This window comes from Desmodus rotundus, chromosome 7, assembly GCF_022682495.2.
Source record: "Desmodus rotundus isolate HL8 chromosome 7, HLdesRot8A.1, whole genome shotgun sequence".
Lineage (NCBI taxonomy): Eukaryota > Metazoa > Chordata > Mammalia > Chiroptera > Phyllostomidae > Desmodus > Desmodus rotundus.
The window spans coordinates 91,893,245-91,917,545 of NC_071393.1; the positions used below are offsets into that span (position 1 = coordinate 91,893,245).

Genomic DNA, 24,301 nt, shown 5'->3' on the forward strand with positions numbered 1-24,301 from the left:
TCGCCTTGGCTAAACCTATGCCCATTCTGAACTCCTTAACACTCTATCTGTATTTCTTTGATGGGACTCAACATCTTCTCCTGTTTATTATTATACACGTCTCATTTCCCCCCCTAAAATATAAGGTCATAGACAGTAGGACTCAGGGATTTTCTAATTTTTATGTTTCCAACAATGTGTCGAGCACATTTGCATCAGACCTCTCACAAGTTCCTATAAGGCTTACAGTACCTAAAAGTACCTAAAAGGCACTGCTTTCAAAATTCTACTTTTAAAACTAGGATTCTATCTCCAGCCAAATCAAGCAGGTGTGGAAGTAAAATACAAATACAAAATAAAATTTTGAAAGGGTTTTTAAAAATTACATCCAGTGCATCCTTTCTTAAACACTATTAGATATTTTCTATCAAAACAAAGGAACAAAAGGCAAGAGACCCAGAAAACAACTAATTAAACAAGGAAGATCAAAGAAGACCAGTCCCAGGATAACAACTGTGTAGCAGGACTAAAAAAACAATCAATTCAACTGAAGATCTCCATGAGAATAAGGGGAACAGGGGAGGAAAGCAATAAATGGGTTTGGGCAACTGGGAAAGATGACAGTCATATAACAGATTTCAAATAACACATGAAAAGAATTACAACTTTACACAGAAGACTAAGCAAATAGAAAAAGAAGCATTCACAAATGAAAAAAAAAACAAGATTGCATAAGAAAGGAAATATAATCATAGTCCATCATTTGACCTAGGCAATGAACAATAATTATACTGTCATAATACTGTAAGTTTTTACTAGTAATTGGCCAAAAATTATGACAGAACTATATTATGAAGAAACAGGGAAGGAAATTGAGGGTGGAAGGACATGGTGAAAGAGGTAAACCCCTTGACTACCATAGGAAATCCCAGGTAATGTCTTACGTTAGTAAATGGGATAAGGGCAGAATGTTAGCATTTCTAAAATGATGAGTCTCTCTAAGGAGTGTGTCTAAAGCGTAGAGAAGGGTGGAACAAGGGACTGACATTTTCCATTGGAAGTCTTTTTGGCAAAACTGTTTGATTATAAAGTGTGTGTGTATATTACCTTGATAAATTTAAGGGTTTAAATACACAATCTATAGTATTTGAGAATCCTTTGGCCTCACAAGGAATTTAATCTTTTACTTTAAAATAGACTTTCATGGAAAATAAACTTACTACAATGAAATGAAAGGAGAAAAACATCAAGTTTATTTTTACAAGTACACAAATTCTCTAGAAATGAACTCATAGTTATATTTCAATTTTCTTTTTTCCCCACATGATGGTGGGCAGCATTGTTTTACCAAATGAAACAAATTATTAAAAGGGTTTTTTAGAGCATATCAGCATAAGGCCTTTGTTTTCATTTTATCATCTGCTGCTTAGAACTGAATCACTTCCTCTTCTCACATGAATCTCTATACATGTATGATGGTGCTTTTGTGCTTTTAAAATCAAAAAGTATTTGGGAAAATAGTAAGTCTGAAAAATAAACAAAGTATGATGATTAAGTAATAACTATTAATAATGGTGAAATGCAAAGCACCTCAAAGGCCAACGTTGTCTTCTATCATTCATGTGAATAATATTGTGTTAAAGGAGATGACCCCTATTCATACAAACTAGAAAACAATATTTATATTCAGTCAAGATAACTAACTATATTTCTTAACAATCTCTATCAACGTATTTCCCCAATTCTAAATTCATCTCTTCTATCTACTCAAAACACTTTTCTGACAAATCTAATAATGTTAAAACTGTGTTTCACTTTCTGAATCTTAGTTCTCTCTCCTCAAAACTTAATTTTTATCATCCAAGCTACAGTGTAATTATTATATATTATATAAGCCTCATAGTTCTATTGATATAAATTTAATACTACAAATGTTCATCCCCTATAGTAATATCAAATAATCCATACTTGCATCTCTGCCAGACCCAAACATGTAAATTTTCTAAGCACTGAAGACCCAGGAATAAAAATGTCATACATACTCAACACAAAATGTGTAACAGGTATAGTTTTGTCAATTAAGCTGTCAACTACTAAAATAAGACTACTATACCATGCTGTTTCTTACAGGTTTCTTTAGTGTTTAGAAACATTACAATATTTTTTAAGTAATCTCTTATTTCCATCCCCCTCCCCCAAAACAGAGGGCTTTTGGGGTTTGTTTCTCAAAAGAGAAAAATATAACTTCATGATATATATCAAATAAATTGTTGTATCAGTATATCTAAGTATATGTGAAAGTAACTATTGATGAATATGTGTGTGTCAAGAAAATACATTTAATCCAAACTGTATCAAGGAAAACGTTAAATTCTAGTGCTCTTCAAGTTTTTCTCCTCATTTTTATAATACTATTTCCACATATGCTAATTAACTAAAAGTGAATAAAAAGAAATAATTATACTGAACTGTCATAATATAAAACCATTCCCACCTTCCTTTATCTGGCACATAAAAGGAATAGAAGAAAGCTTTACATGAAAATATAGATTCTTGAGCTTAGCAGAAATACAAAATATGCTGCCCTGACTGGTGTGGCTCAGTGGGTAGGGCACTGTCCCACAAACCAAAGGGTCGGTGGTTCAATTCCCAGTCAGGGTGCATGGCTCAGTTGCAGGCCCGGTCCCATGTTGGAGGCATGAGCGAGACAACCGATCAATGTTTCTCTCTCACATCGATGTTTCTTTCTCTGTCTTTCTCCCTCCTTTCCCCTCTCTCTAAAAATAAATAAAATCTTAACAAAAATACAAAATATGCTTAAGTATGAAAAAAGGAAAAATATTTTTAGTCTTTTAAAAATTTCTTCCATTAAGAGCAACTCCATATTATATGTATTTTAGTAATTTTGTGTAAAATAATAAATAATTCTACTTAACAGAAAATCCTTGGGGCAAAAGGAATTAGTATCATAAGGAATTTTAATGAGGAGAGAACCAAGATGGCGGCGTAGGTGGACACACTGCGCCTCCTCGCACAACCAGAACTGACAGAAAATCAAACGGCAAGGAAGTCCGACACCAAGTTGATAAAAAAGAAACATTCATCCAGACCGGTAGGAGGGGCAGAGATGGGCACCGGGGTGGAGAGGACTCGCGTGGCTGTGGCGGGACCGAGACTGGCGGAGTGTGGGACAAACGGTTCAGGCAGTCTGACCACTAGCAGACCCCGCAGCCCCACATTCGCGCACAGATAAACCCAGAGGGCCGGACTCCGCGTGGTGGAGAACGGGGAGAACGGGCAGGCAGAGCGGCGGGTAGCACCCTGCGGCCCCACATTCGCACATAGATAAACTGGGAAGAACTGCGGGGAGCGAAGCAGACCATGCAACCCAGGGCTCCAGCGAGGGGGAAATAAAGCCTCAAACCTCTGATTGAAAATGCACATGGGGGTTGGGGCAGCAGCAGGAAAGACTCCCAGCCTCACAGGAGAGGTCGTTGGAGAGACCCACGGGGGCCTAGGGCGTGCACAAGCCCACCCACTCGGGAACCAGCACCAGAGGGGCCCAATTTGATTGTGGGTAGCACAGCGAGTGACTGAAATCTGGTGGAGAGTAGAGCAGGCGCCATTGCTCCCTCTCAGCCCCTCCCCTACATACAGCATCACAGCCCAGCAACCAGCGTTACCCCGCCCCAGAAACACCTAAGGCTCCGCCCCTTTAAGTAAGAGACTCGCCAAGACAAAAAAAAAAAAAAAAAAAAACGAACAAAAAAAGGCCCAAGTGACAGAACACTTCAAAGCTCCAGAAAAAATACAACTAAGTGAGGAAGAGATAGCCAACCTATCGGATGCACAGTTCAAAACACTGGTTATTAAGATGCTCACAGAATTGCTTGAATTTGTTCGAAAACCAGATGAAAAAACAAAGGCTATGCCAAGAGAAACAAAGGAAAATGTACAGGGAACCAATAGTGATGTGAAGGAAACTGGGACTCAAATCAATGGTGTGGACCAGAAGGAAGAAGGAAACATCCAACCAGAAAAGAATGAAGAAACAAGAATTCAGAAAAAGAGGAAAGGCTTAGGAACCTCCAGGACATCTTGAAACGTTCCAACATCCGAATTATAGGGGTGCCAGAAGGAGAAGAGGAAGAACAAAAAATTGAAAACTTATTTGAACAAATAATGAAGCAGAACTTCCCCAGTCTGGCAAAGGAAATAGACTTCCAGGAGGTCCAGGAAGCTCAGAGAGTCCCAAAGAAGCTGGACCCAAGGAGGAACACACCAAGGCACATCATAATTACATTACCCAAGATTAAAGATAAGGAGAGAATCTTAGAAGCAGCAAGACAAAAGGACACAGTTACCTACAACGGGGTTCCCATAAGACTGTCAGCTGATTTCTCAAAAGAGACCTTACAGGCAAGAAGGGGCTGGCAAGAAGTATTCCAAGTCCTGAAAGGCAAGGGCCTACATCCAAGATTACTGTATCCAGCAAAGCTATCATTTAGAATGGAAGGGAAGATAAAGTGCTTCTCAGATAAGGTCAAGTTAAAGGAGTTCATCATCACCAAGCCATTATTATATGAAATGTTAAAGGGACTTATCTACGAAAAAGAAGATAAAAAATATGAACAGTAAAAATGACAGCAAACTCACAGTTATTAACAACCACACCTAAAACCAAAAGAAAAGAAAACTAAGCAAACAACTAGAACAGAAACAGAACCACAGAAATGGAGATCACATGGAGGGTTATCAATAGGGGATTGGGAGGGGGAGAGAGGGGGGAAAGGTACAGAGAATAAGGAGCATAAATGATAGGTGGAAAATAGACAGAGGGAGGGTAAGAATAGTGTAGGAAATGTAGAAGCCAAAGAACTTATAAGTATGACCCATGGACATGAACTATAGGGGGGAATGTGGGAGGGAGGGGGTGGGCAGGATGGAGTGGAGTGAAGGGGCGGAAATGGGACAACTGTAATAGCATAATCAATAAATATATCAAAAAAAAGAATTTTAATGAGCAAGCTATTTAAAGACAGATTTCTTTTTGATTCAATTAGATATCAGCAGCTTAAGCTACAAAAGAAACCTTACTATATCTAAATATTTCTGTCATTTCTACTCAACATTTGTCATACATTTTGAGAGACCGAAGAGAAATGCCTTAGCAACAAGAGAAACAATCACAGAGAAAGGCAACAATTCCTTAATGTGAGTCATTAACATATTTCTCATCAATGTTTTGAGATATAATTCTAAAAAAAGATTCTTTCTTTGGAACTACAGTTTATGAAGGTTTATAAACGCTTCCTGTTAACAGTGCACTGAATGTATCTAAAATACAGGTATATCTACGTTTATCTAAAACATAAACTTATGTACCTTTCTCTGCTGCTTTTTGAAGGGCTTCTTCAATTCGTGACAGCTCTTTCTGTTTAATATCCTGCAAAGACTTTTCTTCCTTTTCAGCATCATATTTAATACCTAAAAGTATACAGTTAATTCACAAATAAAGAAATGTAGTTAATAAATAAATAAGAAAAGTTCAGTCAGCCTCATAATTGTGTGTATGTAACATGTCATTTTCTGTTAAGTCAAAAAAAAAATTGCATTTTTTAGATTAGTTTTACAAAAAGTTTAAACAATAAGTGATTTCTATTTCTTTACAAAGCTCATATCAAAAAGGAAAGAAGGGAAGAAAGGAATTCAAAGGGAGAAAAACATATTAAAAAGGATAAGTAAAGAAAAGAGTGAGTATAAAAGTAAAAGGGAGAAACAGGGAGAGCAGAAAATACATCAGAATACGTCCAGTTATATATGAGTGGTAAAATTTTGAGTAACTACAAAAAATATGAAATATCCAATATCAGCTCGTATCAGTACAGATAAAAATACTGTTAGAAAGTAATTTAAGAATACGTATCAACAATCATGAATATACATATCCTTTTTTTCTAGTAATCTCATTTCTGATAATGTATCCTAAGGAAATAACTTCAAAGAATAAAGAAGATATCTGTACAAAGGAGGCAGTTATAATATCCACTGTAATAGCAAAAACAGTGGGCAGCCCACAGTGGAATATCACAGCCTTTCAAAACTGTCACCATAAAAACTGAAACATATCAAAACACATAAAGTAAAAAAGCCAGTTCCATGTTGAACATATAATGGGATAAATGCTAGATCAAATCAAGTATGTATATGGTAAAGACTATAAAGCAAAACGGAGAAAGAAAAATTGTTTGTTTTATGATTGAAAAAATAAAGTTTTTCCCTAAAATACCCAAACTTTCCTTAACATTATATTGTTCTTACAACTGAAAAAAATATTAGTGATGAAAGGTATTACTTAAATAAACATCACAGTTTTAAGACATTCATTAAAATTAAAATACTATAATTTATAATTAAAAATTACCTATTTTGCATACATTTTTGAGAGAGTATCACTCAAAATCAGAAGAAACATAATGCGGAAAATTTTTCAATATTGAAACCTGTAGATTAGCACATCAGTACATTTTTAAAACCTTACTTTACTTCATTTCATTCCCCCATTGTAAATCTGCCTAATGTATCTTAACTTAGTAGGAAGCCTTAGTTAAAAAATAATTATTCATACAGAACAGAATAAATTTAAAAAATGGTTGAAATTATTTTTTCCACCAACATAAAACTATTTTATATACAAATGTGATGATATATATGTGGGTATATATGTAAAATATACATGTTGTAGACACATGCCTATGTATGTATATGATTTGTTTATTTAAATTATCTTCTATTTTGCTAGACATAATAAATAGTTAACCCATGTAACATTCAGTTTCCCTGTGATGGCACTAAATGGTTACAGCCTAAAGTAACATACTTGCTCCAGGAACGACAAGCAGGTATAATCCCTCTAGGGTTGCAACAACTGCTTCTCCATAAAGGTTCTTCCAAGGAATCTTCAAAGTTAATTTATCTGCAGAAACATAATTTCAACCTTAAACTCCTATCTGGCTGTGCAAAAAGATACACATTTCTCACTTTCCATTAAAAGAAAAAGTATAAGGAAACTGGTCATGCATATAGTTTATCACTTAGAAAAAAATGAAAAAATTCAACACTAAAGTTTACAAACATCTTTTCCATATTATATTACTATTAGAAGTGACTATTCACATTGTGCTTTATACTTTTCAAAATTTTTGATAACTATTATTTTATTTATATTCCCAAATTGTAAGAAGAATAAGGCAGCTATTACTTCAGTTCTTAAAAAAAAAGGGAACTCAGTCCCAGAGAGGTTAAATTACTTGCCTAAGACCACCCAGGTCATCGGTGAGGATGCGGGAACCTGAATCGGTACTCTCCTCATCCAACAGCTAGATGATGATCTGAATGCTGTGTATGCTCATCTATACACATCAGTAAGTACATCTCTACAGCTCAAATGTAAAATAGTATCTGCACTAGATCCCAGGAACTGAAGCAGCAACAGAGTACCAAAAAAAAAAAGGAGGGGAGGAGGGGAAGGACTTTGATAGTATGCCTATTGCTACAATTGGATGAGGCCAGCTCTAAAGGCAAGGTATGCTGTTTTATGATTAACATTATGAGTTACAGACAGTTCAGACAAATTATATTCCAAATTTCTACTTACAAATCACTAGAAAGAACACATTTTCTCTCTTAGAAACAATGAATGGTATTATTATCAGATCCTTCAGAGACTAGCCTGCAAAAATTTTTTACTCATAATATAGATGAACTTTGGCTCTAACTGTCACTAAGCCAAGTTTGGGGTTTTGTGGGGAAAGGCTATGCAGAGCAGTAGGGAGAAGACAAAAAGAGCACACTCTCAGCTAAATTTTAAAATGGGCAAAATCTGTCTTTGGTATTTTTCCACATTCCTTTCTTTTATTTTTATTTTTACTTTTTGTGATGTTACAGTTGCTCCTGCTTTTTCTCCTTTTCCCTACCTCCCCCCAGGCCCACCTTCTCCCCTCCCCCAGCCAATCCCCGTATTATCATCGATGTCCATGGTTGTGCATAAAAGTGCTTCTATTAAGCCTTTCACCATCTTTCATGGCATCCCCCACCCCCTTCTCTACTCATTTCCCAATCTCTAGTATACCCTCTTTCGGGGTCTCCAAGCAGCCAATGTCCTGATCTGTCCCCAGCAATGCCAGAGCAATTCTATCCAAACCTTTTCTAATACCCAAAATTTTCCATGTTCTGAAACCAAACACCTTCTCTTACCACAATTTTTAAAATAACAACCCTAAAAAGCCCTAATTCTCTTGTTTTTGATCAAGACACTTCAGAGAAATAAATAATTCTGATTCAACCAGATCAGGCTAGTATGTGAATGACTAAGCTACTTACACCACCAGAATCACTGGCAGTTTTAAATAAAGATGCTCAAAGTTCAAAGAATTGTTCAACAGTGTAACAAGCTTAAGGAGAAATAATGCAGTGTAAGTAAGAACATTTTGATTCACCTGGATGGCTTATGCAGGCAAGCCAGTTTTACCTGGGAATCTATTCCCAGGGTTAAAAGCTCAAATTACTTCTCTATTTTTTATTTTTCTTCAACTTTTAAACCTACTGAGTTTCTTTTTTTTTTAATTTTTTTATTTTTAGACAGTGGGGAAGGGAAAGAGAAAGAGAGAGAGAGAAACATCAATGTGAGAGAGAAACATCAATTGGTTGCCTCTCCTATGCACCCTAATCAGGAAACAAACCCACAACCCAGATGTGCCCTGACGGGGAATTGAACCAGGGACCTTTCACTTTGTAGGACAACAGCTAACCAACTGAGCCATATTGGTCAGGGCCTAAGTCTGGTGGCTTCATTCACAGTGAGTACCAACTATATTTATAGCAGATACTATATATATATATGTATAATTATCTCATAAACTACTAAAAGACTGATTTGATTACCTTCTAGGTGAGCATAAGACTGAAAAAGTAGAAAACACCCTTTTAACTAGCATACCAAAAAGGGATTGTCTGCTCTCTATTCTTCTGTCCATTTACCCTAAGCCATTATCCTCTCATCCTTCATTATCCTGAATTCCACTGAAACTCACCTAGCTATATTACTCTTCACCTAGTTATATTACCCTCTCTCTTTCTTTAGTCAATAAATAAGAATTTAAAAGAGAGAGACAAGAACATGAAAGTGTTACTTTATATTAAAATGAACAGATATAAGTGATAAAAACTGGACTCGAACTGAAGTATTCGAGTAATTGTTAAGAGATGCCAGAGTAGTGAAAGCCAAGCCTTCCTTGAATACAATGACATATGAAGAAGGAAAGTGACATGGTGAAGTAGCAGGGAAGTCAAAGTGGAAAGGACGATGGTGGCATAAGTGAAAATTCTAATATAACAGTATGTCATCTAGAGTTAAAGTTTGTATTTTTTAAAAAGTAAAAATCAGGTAGTATGAACAAGTGGACTTCACAGATTAAATTTACTACTGAAAAATTTCTTCGAGAAATGTATGCTCAGTTATGGATGATCTTAGTATAAGAGTTTAGCTGCAAAGAAAGACTTTCTACTTACCAAAACATATCCTCCATACCACATTGCTGCATAATATATCAAGTGAAATGGTTGAATAAAACATGAGAAAAATAAGCTACACTTAAATTTTATTTACCAGAATATGCTACTTTCACATACAAAGAAAAAGCACAAAATATGCATACCAATTTTGCAATTATTTGTACAGTGGAATCGAACCCTGAAAGGTATCACTGCAGTTCAAATATCCTTCCATTTTGGACGGTAGTCTCCACCCTACTGTCAAAAACTTTGAAGTTTATATGTACTATACACTATACACATTAGGTTCAGAACTACAAAAGTTCTAGTCAAAATAAGTCAAAAAAACTCTCACATTTTTTTATTCAAGATAAAAAAGGTATTTTAAATTAAATAACACAGGAAAAATAAAAACTAAAAGGACTAAAAATAACTCAAATTGAGACTGAAGTACTTACCAATTTGTCCAGCCTTGACTTTAAAAGGAACATCCAATTCACTCTGCAGAAGGAAAAAAAAGTTTCAAGGACATCTTGAATTCTTAGCCCTTCCCTCAAAATCACCTCTGTCTCATCACTTAAATACACAATCATCCCTAAGGAAAAACATGAAACAAATTTTCTATATTTAAATAACTCATAAAGGATGTTTTATAGCCAAAACAAAGAGTTTTTATTAACTTAAACTTTGACTTTGAAGAAAGAATTCATGAGAAAAGCAACATTATAAATAGGAACAATAAAAAAAAAGTTCACAGAGGGGATGCAGGGCAGAGGGGGAGTAAGGGGGGGAATGGGACAACTGTAATAGCATAATCAATAAAATATACTTTAAAAATGTACGCACACAAAAACCAGAAAGTAATTAGGTGAACTGGTTGTTTTAATAAACCAAACCAAGCCAGATGGAAATCCCATAAACTTTTAAAGTAATAGGTGAACACCATTTATCTGAAATACTAGAACAGGAAAAGGAAGAGTTCCTTCCCGTAAATAGGTTGAAAACAGTAACTAAAAAATTATTTCTCAAATAGTATTTAGTAAATGAATAAACAAAACAATCTTTAAAGAAAAGGCAGATTCCCAACATATTAGTAACCAAATTAGCATCTACTGTAGATTAGTGATAATTACCGATCAATAATAATAAACTTTCACTTTCTAGATTCCAAACCACTATAAAGTATAACTTTTTTATGCACGGAGTACTAAACAGTAACTGATATTCACGGTGATCACTTGAGTCTTTAGAATTATTAAAAATTGAACCAATCAGAGTAGCCTTTCTGTCAGGTGCACCTTAGTGCATACTGGTACTATCAAAACCTGGTGAATGAAATGCAGTACTTTAGACAACAATTAACACCGAGTTCATAACAATTCTATGCGGGTTAAATACGCATCCTGTCACCGCAACTCTATTTACACTTATTTCCTTCTAAAATAAATAGAGAAAAAAATATAAATATAATAAAATAAATAGAGAAAAATAAGCTTTATTCCCATCTCTGGCAATAGAATCAAGTTCTAAATTTTGAGATGTTTAAAAGTTGTAGCACCCTATATAGAGAGGGAAAGAAAATTTAAATATTTTGAATGCCCACTACTTGCCAGACTCTACCTCTCATCTTTTTCAAGCCACAAAGGCAGCGATATTATATTGCTTTGTATTATTAACTCCACTTAAAAGATGATTAAACTAATGCTCAAATAACTTAAGAAACTTGTCAAAAGACACAGAGCTGGTAAAAGGTGGAGCTACCACTCAAACCCAAATCTTCCAGACTTCAAGGTCCATGCCCTTTCCACTATGTCAAACTTTTTAACAAAATTAAATGTTACTACTCCTTGTGACAAAGTCCTACTCCTAGCATCTTCAATATCCCAAATCAGCCTCCCTGGGACATGTCATGGAAGCATTCTATGTATAATGTTCTCCCGCATAACAGTTCATCAGGCAGAAGTCAAAGATAGGATTTTAAAACATACTGTAGGTTAATTAGAAATGTGACCTACTAAATTAAAGAATAAATTAAAGAACAAATTAATTCTTAAGTGATTTCACACACTCAAATTAAGTCTAATACATTGGCTAAAGCTTAACAGGGGGTCAGGAGTTGGGAGAATGGGGTATTCTTTTGTTTTTAGCTCAGTAGTAAATTACACAAACTACTCTCTGGAGCTAAAGTCCAAAAAATCTGTTTAACCTCTTAATATTACCATAATATTATATGACTGGACTTTTAATATATTTCCAAAATACTATTATTCATTAGATAAGTTGTTAAAATCAAGCCCTTAGCTGAAAAACAAAGATAATTCTGAAGAAACTTTTTCAGTAAGACAAATGCCTACTATAAAACTACACAGTCAACTTAGGTCAAGGAAAAACATTCCATTTCCAAGACATACAATTTTGACCAGCAGGAAAAAAATTTATACATCTTTAACATCAGATTTTCCTACAGCAAACAGTTAAACAAATAATCCTTCTTTGAGCGACTCAACCACTGTATCTGGTACCTGGTACCAGACACTGACTAACGAAGGGTTTCTAAGACTTTACCAAAATAAATGAGTAATAAATACAGTTTAAACTTACCAGAGCATTTTCTTTTATCTGTAGGTTATCTAAAGCCACATTACCTTTAAAAAAAGAAGAAAACATAGTTAATATACCAGTGAGGAAAGCCTGTCAGTACCAAACACTGTGCTAAGTGCTAAGAAGACAATGATGACAAAGCAAACTTCAAGAACTTAAAAAGCTATTAGCACAAAAGATTTGCTATACATGGACAGGACTTATTAGCTATAACATATTTTAGATCAGCCCAATGCAAAAGAAATTACAAAATATTTAAAATGCCTAACATTTAAATGGACAGTTTAAATAGACAGAATTTGGAGACTTTCACACTGAAAGAACTTTAGAACAAAAAAAAAAAAAAAAAAAAAAAGAATCCAGCATGTTGAATGAGTAAGCCAAAATCTCAAAACGAGGACATAAAGAGAAGACTATTAGAACAGATCGATGATCCTGTAACTCACGAATTTTTCTTTATGTTGTCAATGAATGTTTTCTACAGGAATCTGGTTTTAATGTTTTAAAACTCTAAATATCTGCCCTGGCTGGAGTGGCTCAGTGGATTGAGTGCCTGCCTGGGAATCAAAGGGTCGCCAGTTTGATGGTTTGATTCCGTCAGGATACAGGCCTGGGTTTCAGGCCAGGTACCCCAGTAGGGGGCATGCGAAATGCAACCACACAGTGATGTTTCTCTCCCTCTCTCTCTCTCCCTCCCATCCCCGCCTCTAGAAATAAATAAATAAATAAAACCTTTTTTAAAAATTCTAAACACCCTACCTTCCCAATGATTATTGGTTCTAACATTCTTTAATTAATCCAACTTTTCTTAAATATATTCAGGTGTTAAGTTGTAAAACTAAAGCCATAATAATACTGTTACATGACTCAAATTTTAAATACTGTACCTATACTTGTCAATACACGATATTTAAATATTCTTACATAGAAACGTAAGCAAAAGCCTTTCTTTCACTTACATCTCTCAAGGTTAATAAAACTATAGTTTCAACATTAAATATAATCATAAATTCTTCAGTTTTATATATATATTCTTCATCACTCATGCCACATTTATTTTGAAAAAATCCTATGCTTCCTATATTCTCCATAAATATTTTTCAATAAAGTAAATTTTTCCTCACAGTATTCTGGAGTGAATTAAAAGTATACTTAGTTTTATTATGCCATTGTTAGAGATTTGTTTTTCTCCAGACCTCAGATTTATTCAACCATTTATTAAGCACCCACTCTGAGTTAGGTCCTGGACAGAAAGAGGTGACTAGTACAACATCCCTTCTATTGAAGAGCTCACAGCCTAGCAAAGGAGACTAAATTTCTAAAATTTTGGAAATATTCTATTGTAAACTAAGAGTTTACAGGATGCAAAGAAGGAACCACCTCACTCTGCGCCTAAGGAGATCAAGAATTTCACAAGAAAGCTTAGGCTAGAAAGCTGAAGAAATATTTACCAGGTGGATGAGAAAAGAGGGCAAGCAGACATCCGTGAGTAAGACACATTTTAGAAACCACAAGTAAAGGTTTGGTGGAGCTGGAGGGTGTGAGAGAAGAATAGAGAGATAAAGTCAGAAAGCCCGGAAGAGGACAGACAGACAGTTCTTAGGACGAAAAGTTTAGACTGCTGACAACGGAGAGACGAAATATGTATAACAGAGATGACAAAATCAGAGTTGCTTTAGAACCATTACTCTAGAATCCTCAAAATAACCATGAAACTGTCCAAACAATTTAGCTACAAGGATATTGCAACATTGGTTATAATAGCAGGAAGAATGGCTGGAAGGATGGATGATGGGAGGGAGGGAGGAAGGACCTAAGGAACTAAATTCCAAGAAGCTAAAATGTCCAAGAAGCAAGGATAAATTATAATAAATCTGTAAAATAGAGGAAAAAATAGACAAATATGGAAAAATGTTCACAAAACATCAAATTTTTAAAAAGGTTAAAAAATGCCCACATCAATCCAATTTAAAAATTACATATGCACACATAAACAGAGAATAAACAACTGTCAGACTGGACACTATAATCACAGTGGCTATCTCCACACAACAAAGCTCATTTTCTGTGTGTATTTACATTTTTCTAAAATAAATTGTTGAAAACTGTAATTAAAGGAGACAAGGAGGTAAGAAATGGGAAGAAAATACTACTTAACTGCAGTTAAGTAGTATTTTCTACTACTGGACAGAAAAGGAAAGAAAAAAAATACAGGCAGCCAGGTAGCTTCTACAATATACTGAAGAGAAATTAAAAGTGGAAATAGGCAGTAACTTCAGGTTTGAAGTAGAATCAGAGTAAAATGTTATTTTGGAAGTAGAATTGACTAAGATGTTGTCACTAACCAAATGTAGGGATATTAAAGTACTCATGGAAAACTGACGTGTTTGTGAATTGAAGATAAAAAGTCTTAAGTAACATGTGAACAAAAACTACATAGAATAGAAAAATACTCCTGGATTTAATCCTTTCAGATAATGAATTACAAAAAATTACAATTGGGAACTCTATACAAAGCAAAAGACGGGATCTGCACAGATGCTATACGTATTTAAAGCAATCCAAACTAGTTTAACAAGATCTAAGGCCCATATGGAGACTTGCAAACTTGCTCATAAATTTTGACTGTTCTACCCAGTGATACTCAACTAGTGGGTCAAGTGTCCACCAGAAGGGCTCTGAAGTAATCTGCATTACATGTGAAGCATTTTTTTTAACAATGGTTAAGGCACTAACATAATTTGTATAAAAATATAAATGTCCTTATAAAAAGTGGGCTGTCGGTACTGCTGCGGCACTCTGGTTCTTTAATGAGTAGACGGTATTTACATAAGATGTGAAACACTGAAAACTTCCAATATGGCTAACAGAGTTGAACAAGTATATTTAGAAAGATAAAGAAAAAGACAGTATCACTAGGGGCTAGGATTTAAGGATTTTCTTACTAATGTTTTCCAGTACGTTCAGTTTTTATAATAACCAGATACTACTTTTATATTATTAAATTATACAAATTATAATGGGGAAAAACAAAACAAAGGTAAATTCTAATGTCAATATGATCCCAATGTTTTATATAAATTGCTTGTATATCTCATATCTATCTTATCTACAGACACATAAAAAATATCTATTTCTGCTACTTAGCATCTAGCAAACAAATGTATACTTCCTCTCTGAAAAATGGGAATATTATCTGACAAACAGTAAATATAACAATAAAATAAGAATGATACATTCAAAAAATTATTTGCACTGAAGGAGGAGCCACTAGTCCTAATACAAAGAAAAGGGGAGGAACAGCAGCATATTTCAGATTAACACCAGGGGGAAAGTGCATTCATTTGTTCAACCAGTAGAAGATGCCTTAGCTGGTAGGGCTCTGTGCTAACAACTACTCTTCCACTGAAGTACGTGCTCTTCTGCAGATGCGTACGTAAGAATTTCACCGTCTAGCCTATGAATGTCAAAAATTCCGTTAAAATAAGATAATTTAGAAGCCTAAAATTAAATACCCTTCCTAAATATCAACCATTTTATATTTAACTGAATACTGAGGAGAAGGTTAATATTTACTTTACATTTCTACATCAAGATTAACATCATAATTTCATACACCTGCAAGTCACGTACTGCCATAGCCAGATTACCTGGGCTAAGAATACATAGAGGCCATAGGAAGTTCCTGGAGAACTGGAAGAAGGGTAAATATTTGTGTCTAACCTTAAAAGTGGGGTGGGGGAAATGATGAATAATTGTGGGGATGGATAAACTTAACTCTGCCAGCAAAGAAGGCACTAAAGCCAAACCCTCAATCCAGCATCTCTAATTCCGTACAGTTTGGAAGAGACCAAGGTAACAAACAAGTAAGGAAATTCTACGAAGTAATTTTCTTCTATGATGGACTCACAGGCCTAAAGGGTGAGAGTAAGCAGTAAATGTAGTCAGTGCTTCAGAAGAGAAGGTTTCTGATTTTGACCCTGTATAGTTCTCAGCAATAAACTAGAAACATTTTTGGATGAGCATACATGGCTGGAGAGTAAAACACGTAAGTTTCAAAGCTACTCTTGAAGGATATTTTAAGTACCTTCAAAGGGTAAATACTAAATCAAAATTTATCTAGTAATTTTTACCAGTGAACCAGAACACAGAAATGGAAGTAAATCCATTAAATTAGGAAATAACACCAAGGTAAGCAGAATTGGAGTCATCTCAACAAACATAATAGAAAAAGAAATGTTTGCTAAATTATAGAAAATAATCAAGTTAGTATATTTATGCATAAAAATCAAATGGTCCTGGCATACTATGGAACAAGCCTGCCTCGGTCCAAGAATGGCTTTTAAAACACATAAGAGCCTGTGCAGTAAATGTAAGAAATATAGTGCTGATGTCCAATACCTTCAGTCAGAAATAATCTGTCTGAACTTTCACAGAGGTTTAGCTGTACCTTTCTTATGGTGCTGAACTATATAAATCCCCAACCTGATTTATAAACTCCTTTCTGATTCTCCTCATAGTAGGTGCTCCATAAATATTGACTTAATTGATTCAGGATGCACATTATACTGGGGTAGAAACAACCATAAGACTATAAACCTGTATTTTAGAGAACACTTCTCAGATCTTTTACATTACTCGATCCTACCAGCCTCCTGTGAAGGAAGCAAGACAGGTAGATTAAGCAAAGAAACTGAGGCTTAGAGGGGCTGAATGACTAGTCTAAGAATACTAAGTCAACCTAGTAAGTCAGGGGTGTCCAATTCATTTTCACCAGGGGCCACATCAGCCTCGTAGTTGCCTTTAAAAGGCCGAAATAATTTTAGGACTGTACAAATGTAACTACTCCTTTGCTGTTAAGGAGTTGAAATTACACTTGGCCCTTTGAAGGCAACCACGAGGCTGATGTGGCCCCTGGTGAAAATGAGTTTGACACCCCAGTAGTAAGTGGTAGAGCCAGGCCTCAAATCTGATGCCAATGCTGTGTTCAGAACATCACACAATCCCCCTTGCAAAAAAATAGCACAGCAAAAAGGGTTTTAATTCAGAAGACAATTCTATCCCCCTTGAAGGAAAAAAAAAATGCCATATAAGAATTAGACTCAGCATTAAGAGTCCTGTAGTTGGTGGACTCACTTCTGGTTTTTGTATTTTAAGAGTGTGAAGAAATTCAAAAACCAAAATGGTAACTAAAATCAGTGCAACTAACAAGAAAATAACCAGAAAGTTGGATAGTCAAGGTTTGCATCAGTATAGTACCACAGTGGAAAACACACAAGCAGAAGCTAACACTGTGAAATGGCCGTGTTAGTACTTTTTCAAAATTTGCATTTTTCCTAAAATAAAAGACAAAAATTCACAAGTTATGATTTAGGACCCTTTAGGACCATAAAGATCTTTAAAACCTAATCTCCTCTCACTTGTACATGAAGAAATTAAAGCCTAAAATTATACAATTAATTTGTGGCAGCGCTAAGAACAAAAACCCATGTCTCCTGACTGCCTGGTCAATGTTCCTAAAATAAAACACATAAATTATTCCAAAACTGTGATTAAAAACAAATAAATAAACCAACAAACAAAAATGCCATGCCCTAGAATATGAAACGAGCTCTGTATACTGTAAAATAATGAAAAAAAGAATATGTAGTGCTTTGTATTTATTTTTAAAGATTTCCTTTATGTATCTATAAAATAAACATCAATTTATTTAAAAGTATCAAAATATTTAAACATTCATTTTCCACAGAAGTGAGCTAAATGACTGATCAGTTGTTTTAAGAATAAATCAAATTATTTTAATAACTAATGTTTTAGTGAAATATTGTAGCAATTCATTTCTGTTGAATGTAACTTATTCAACCCAAACTAACCAATCTAGACACCTTTTAATAGGAGTTCAGAGTGACTTTGTCTGGGAAGGGGAAAGTGGGAGAGGGGGAGGAAACAATTAACTCTCACTCTTTCCATTTCCCTACTGAAACAAGTCTGGGCAAAGAAAGCTGGAAGTCTGCCATGTGACCACGGAACTTTCCCCTTTTCAAGTGTACTTCAGGGATCTCATAGCAGTGTGGCAAAGCAGAAAGGTTACCGAAGTACCAACTTCCAGTTTTATTTCCAAAAAAGGGGTAAATTTTAAATGTTTGATGCTATTTAAATCTGTGGAAAGGTGTTTTCAATGTAAACTTTTAAGCATTGCTTTAACCGGTGATAACTGAGCCTAAACATATACATTACAATATTGAACTTTTTGTTCTTTATTTTACATGCTATAGACAAGCTAATAAGAAACGTGGACTTCAATACATCAAGTGTTGACTGGGACGATAGGACTAAAAAAATTCCTCTATTCCTCTGCAAGTTTAGAAATACTTAGATGTGCCATATTTTATGTGTCAAGCTAAAAAGAAGCAAAGGGGCCTGCTTTTTCTTGCTCCCTACAGCCACCTATTAAGATAGTATAATATATAGATCTGGATTTGCAAACATCACCAAAAGATTGCAATTTATCCTCATTTATCTTGTCATATTTCATGACTGTGGCCTTTCTTCACCAGTACTGAGGGAAGAACATAACAGAAAGATACATTATTTGACTACCATTTCCTACTGTAGAAGTAGAGCAAGTAGCAGTGTTATCTAATGAAGCAGCACACGCTGCTCTGAACTTGTTCAAATCACAAAAGTTTAAAGCCAGAAAAGATTACCCTGAATAACCCTCTCACTTATATAAAGAAGCCAGTGATCATTGTTCAGTAACTTGCCAAACGCCACACACTTGGACAGCATCGAAGATGGAATTAGATCCCAGGTTTCCTCCTTCCGTAGGCTGCTCCTCTCCAACAATAACTGGCAGGTGAGGTGAAGGACAAGTATGGTAATCAATCAGCACAGGCTCCGCCTGGTTTGCAGAGCTTCAAACTATGAGAGCACTCCACCTGGCAACTATTCTTGGTCCCTATAGCCACACCTGACATCCAACACATCAAGGCTTATAAGTAACATTCTACTGGTCAAATGGAAATAAGAGAAACAGAATTCTGAATGGAGGATTTTCCTGACTTTACACAGTAAATCATTTTGAAAAATCAAATTGACAAAGGTTCTACATAACAAACACTACTACTTAAACCAAATCGTCAAAGATCTGATGTTTCAACATGCCTTTTCAAATATCTGTTACTCTTAAAACAATTATATCCTGGACACACCTCAAACCGCCAAGGGCTGTGCAACATGTCCAGATAAACCTTCCTAGCTGCGTAGGCAGCAATATACCCACAAGGCACTTTTCTCAAACTTTGAAAACCCGACTTACAAAGTATTATTGGCAGGTAATAAAAGCATTTTAAATGTAAATTTAAATGCAAATAGTTTGGTTTTGTTTATTTTAAGAAATCTGTTTGGGAAATAAGAAATGTTTATCTACATGGTGTTGACTTTACACAAAATCATCACACTACAGACTATGAAAAACCTACAGTCTAAAGTCTAGAAGAAACATACTCATGAAAATAAGGTAAAACAAAGCAGGCTGTTTTCCATCACTCAGCTAGGTTTGTTTAGTATCACTATTTCTATCAGCATTAACACTTTAATGATTATAATTACAAAGCATTTTCACATTTTTTTATCTCACAGTGTTTTCTCCATTTCACAGATAAGGAAACTGACAGTTAAAGAATGCTTCTCCAATTTAAAGATAATATCCACATAATACTTCCTGATTCTACACATTCAGGTAATTTCCCCATCCTTCTCACTCTGCAACTTTTCGTTGTGGATTTCACTGTGAAATATACATGTGTATATGTATGTACCTGTGTGTGTGTGTATATGCATAGATATGAATGTATATACAGCACAATCTTTTTCATTTTGATTCTTAAAACTACTTCCTGATTTCATCCAAGCAAAGATTATGCCTTTTTAACACTGCATCTTTCAGTCACTTCTTAAGACATCTGTTTCTTAGTTATAAATTGCATGAGATACACTTTCTTTAAGTCCTTATTTACTTCTTTCTACACCTTGGTCAGCCCCTTGATGGTCTCCTATAAATGCAAAAACAATCTCAGTATTTTCCTTAGCCTAGGGTTTCTGAACAAATATTTGGGGCTGGATAATTATTTGTCCTGGGGTCTACCCACTAGATACCAGTAGCATACTTCCACCCCTTATTGTGACAATCAAAATGTCTCAGACATTGCCTAATTTACCTGAGGGGGCAAAGTTATCCCTGGTTGAAAATCACTGCCTTAGCCTAGCCAAACATTCCAGTGAAGAAGTATCAACTTAGTTTATCATTTGGAATAGTAAGATCACCTATGTGAAATGCAACCGGTTGAATTCTTCCCTTTCTCAAGATGTTAAAATTTAACAACACCAAAAAAAACTGGAAAAGCCATACTTTATGGCATATAAACCTTATTTGCTAGAGCAAATAGCTTTCAAATAAGATTATGTAAAAATTCCAATTCTTTATCAAATTTGTCTATACCACGGATGTATAAAGATCAGCTATCTTATTAAATTGACTTAATATTCTCACTTGTTAACCATAAAAAGTCTAAATTTCTTCAAGGATATTTTCAAAGACTAGAAATAGCCAACTCACATATTTTACCTTTCTACTTTAATGCGGCAATTGTGTTATGAATAAAATATTCTGAGCAATAACGGTAAAAGGTCATGACTTAGAGCTTCCTTTATAACCACCACAAAAATAAAAGGCAGCAAAACATTACAGAAGTGGACTCATAGAGTTGAGGGATCTCTGATTGGACTTCCGTTGGATATGATTCCTGAAAAAGAAAAAGTTTATTTGCTCAGGCCTATTATGAAGTTGATGTTGGCCATTGGCAGAATACTTTATTCTAAAAGGAAGAAAATGAGATGAAAAAAAAAGTCTGTTTTCATACATTTTGCCAAAAAAAGTGGGGTAAATGAAGTAAAATTATGGCATTTTAATTTCAGTTGTGAAAAAGTTCAAAATCTTCAAGCAGTGTACTTCAAATTTTCACAGTAAAAAACATTTACATTAGAATTACAGAGCATTGACAGTGCACAGACCCTACTCTAATCCCTAATTTTGAAGAAAAATAAAAAGGAAAATAAGATTTGGTAGGGAGGAAATCTTCAAAATCATCAATAAACTTTATTTCTTTTAAAAAAATTATGAGGTAAATAGGGCACAACGTTATAACTAAGTGATTCTGAATAGTGATTATATATGAATGTCATATTATCTGGTATGATTTTTTTCTATTAAAGTTTAAATTCAGGTGAAGAAACTAAAGCCCAGTAAGGTGCTTGTCCAACACAAACTAGAATCCAGGTTTCCTAAATGCCCAGTGCCTTTTCAGATTTCAAGTAACATTTACAAACTAGAAGGAATAATTTGTATTATTTCACAGTATGTTGAAGAAATACTTGGTTCCTGCACAAGACACTGGATATTTAATTCCTTAAATGTCTCCTTCTTTCCTTGGTGCATGTGAACAAAGTATGTATTGTTGGGCAAACCACACTGAACCAAATGATCGGGATTAAAAGCAGGCCGCTGCACACTTCAAGGTAGCACTCCATGGTTCTCTTAACAACACTGCCCATACAAATACATACTGTTCACACAAGTAATTACGGTCGACCCTTGAACAAGACAGGTTTAAAAAAACTGAGTGTAAGTTGACCCACTTAGTTCAAACATGTTCAAGGGTCAGGTTGTTTTTTAAGGTAAAAAGAAACACAGGGAATAAACTTTAATACAAGAAGGGACCCCCAAAACCAGAATTTATTTATTAAAAATTGTGCATTTATTCTTACATGCTTAAACTTCAGTCACCTTCAGTATACTCTCCATTTGATGTAATACACCTATCGAGACTTTTCTCCACTGCTCAAAATAGTTTCTGAACTCCTTGACTTCGATGCCTTCTAGTGCTTCTTCCGTTTGTTTCACATCTTCCACATTAACAAAATGTTTCCCTTTGAGGACTTTTTCATCAGGGAAACAAACAAACAAACAAAAAAGGCACTCTGGGGAGAGATCCGGGTCAAAATCTGCCAAAGGCTCGGCATGGAGAGGGCCTAGTAAATTACCCATCAGGAAATGGGCAAACGTGTCGAAAGGGTGTTCCAAAAAAACCCACTGACGCTGAACCCAGTCTCTCCCAACAAGGCCGCCTGGTTCACCGATACCGACGGGATCCTGAACACTCAGATGGCCCGGTACAAGGGGCCCGCCCCCCAGAAGATAATTCTGGGTTGTTTTTTCTTTGATTCCCCCTTCCTACACTGTATTTAATCCAATATAAAATACTATCATTTCAACACATAATCAACATAGAAATTGATATATTACATTCTTCCCCCTCAGTATTTCCAAAACTTGGTGTGTATTTTATATTTAGAGCACGTTTCAATTCACGATAACCACATTTCAGGCGCTCAACAGCCACAGTCTATTTGTTGACTGAATTAAGAGCAGTTCCATCCTTCTGAGCCATTCTTTCGATTTCCTTCCAAAACTGACAAAAATTCCCAAAAGTCTTCGGTAGAGCTAGAGAGTATCCCTACCTATGTCCCCAAAGCTTGACGCGTTATTACTGCAAATAGTTAAGAGTGCAAACATACTACTTACTGTCTACCTCTATCCACGTTAACCCCTACAGACAGACACACTGGCATATTCTTGGGCATGCACCTCATTAACGAGGCTTCCGGTCGTGGCTCGAATCCCTTTCTATTGCTCCAAAACAAAACTGAAAGTCCTCTTCTCTTTGAGGGAAAAGTAAACGCGATGAGAAGAAATCACTTCTTCGGAAGCTGGCAGTATTAAAAACCAGAAGCCCTGCCGACACGCCTTTCGCAATGGTGTTCCCTGCCCATCCCTTCCCAAACCCTGCAATCCCAGGGGACGAAGCCAGGTCCAAATCGCTATAAAATTTCAGCGAAGATAACTGCGAAACGCAATTTTCTTTTTCCTTGATGACACTTTATTTGAACGTGTGCGACCGCGCAACCATCCTCACTCCACGCGGCACAGGGGCAGAAAAGGTTTTTTTACGCTATGGAGCCGAAGGGCTCATGCTGAGGGCTGCGAGGGGAGACCCCCCCCCCGCCAAGGTAGGCAGGGCGGGACAGGGCAGGGGCTTGGGCCTCAGAACCCCGGGCAGCGCGAGCGCGACCCTGCCGATCTCCCCTGCCGGACCGGATCACCCGAGACCTAGAGGAGGCAGAGGCAGGCACAGGCCTCCCGGCGCCTCGCACCTGCCGCCCAGAGAGAGGGCCCCGCCGTCCGCCCTCCTCGGAGGCGGGGTCTCGGGCGGCAAAGGGAGCAGGGCCGGGGCTGGAGCCCGGGCGGGGAGCCCGCACCGTGGGCCCGTTAGGCCGCTCCGGTAACCCACCGGCCGCGCCCTCTCGCTTACCGCCCCAGATCCCCAGCTTCAGCTGGGACTTGTTCAGGTTCTCCACATAGTCCCCCAGGAAGCGGTTCAGCAGATCCGCGACCACCGACTCCAACACCATGGTGGGGCTGAGGCGGCGCGAGAGGGAGGCGCCGGAACAGCCGGGTGCAGCGGTGGGCGGTGAAAATTCGGCGAATGACAGCCCCTCCGGCGCCGGCCCGCCCCGCCGCCGCGCGCGTGACCCGGCCTGTGCGCAGGCGCGCCGCCGGCGGGGACTGCGCGGTGCCTAGACCCGGCGCCGGTCTCGCGTCCTCGTGCGGGTTTCCGCGCCGACCAGTCCAGGGCGGGCGGAGGGGCGGCGGAGAAACCGGTTTGGGGCCTGCCTTGGCGGCTGCACCCGAGCGCCTATACTGGAGAAAAAGGATTTTTACTAATGGAAGGCCGGCAGGAGTTACTGAGCACAGGGACAGCTCTGTGGCCGCCCTGCTTGCTCGCCCTCGCCTTCTGTTGGCCTCGGGTCCGCGGACCGGGCTGGGCGCTTCTCAGACCTGAGCAAACACCCCTTCGGGTGGCGAATGGGAGGTTCTGCACGCTTGTTCTGCTACAGATCAACCCCGCCTCGGGCAAGGTCTCCCCTTCCCTGGGCTTCTTTAAAACACACTTTTAACTATTTAAAAGTGGGAGGCGCAGGAACAGAGCCGCACCAGGAGGTGGCAGATAGAATGGGAACTGAATCTGCATTTTGTTCTTAACTCTTTCTT

At 36.8% G+C, this 24,301-nt stretch overlaps 1 protein-coding gene across 4 annotated transcripts in view; it reads right to left on the minus strand.

The window, feature by feature from the left end:
* Positions 1-23,999, minus strand: part of VPS13C (vacuolar protein sorting 13 homolog C) — a 176,262-nt gene extending 152,263 nt beyond the window's left edge. Inside the window, exons 1-5 of one of the 4 annotated variants that reach the window (XM_053928698.2) lie at positions 23,562-23,989; positions 12,133-12,176; positions 9,990-10,032; positions 6,860-6,955; positions 5,365-5,466 (exon numbers count right to left, since the gene is read on the minus strand). In XM_053928698.2, coding sequence (XP_053784673.1) covers positions 5,365-5,466; positions 6,860-6,955; positions 9,990-10,032; positions 12,133-12,176; positions 23,562-23,661 — 385 coding nt within the window. In that variant the 5' untranslated portion in view covers positions 23,662-23,989. Of the gene's footprint in view, positions 1-5,364; positions 5,467-6,859; positions 6,956-9,989; positions 10,033-12,132; positions 12,177-23,561 lie in introns of all 4 variants that reach the window. The other 3 variants (XM_053928696.2, XM_053928699.2, XM_053928697.2) reach the window with 3 other exon arrangements.
* Positions 24,000-24,301: the final 302 nt, after the last annotated feature.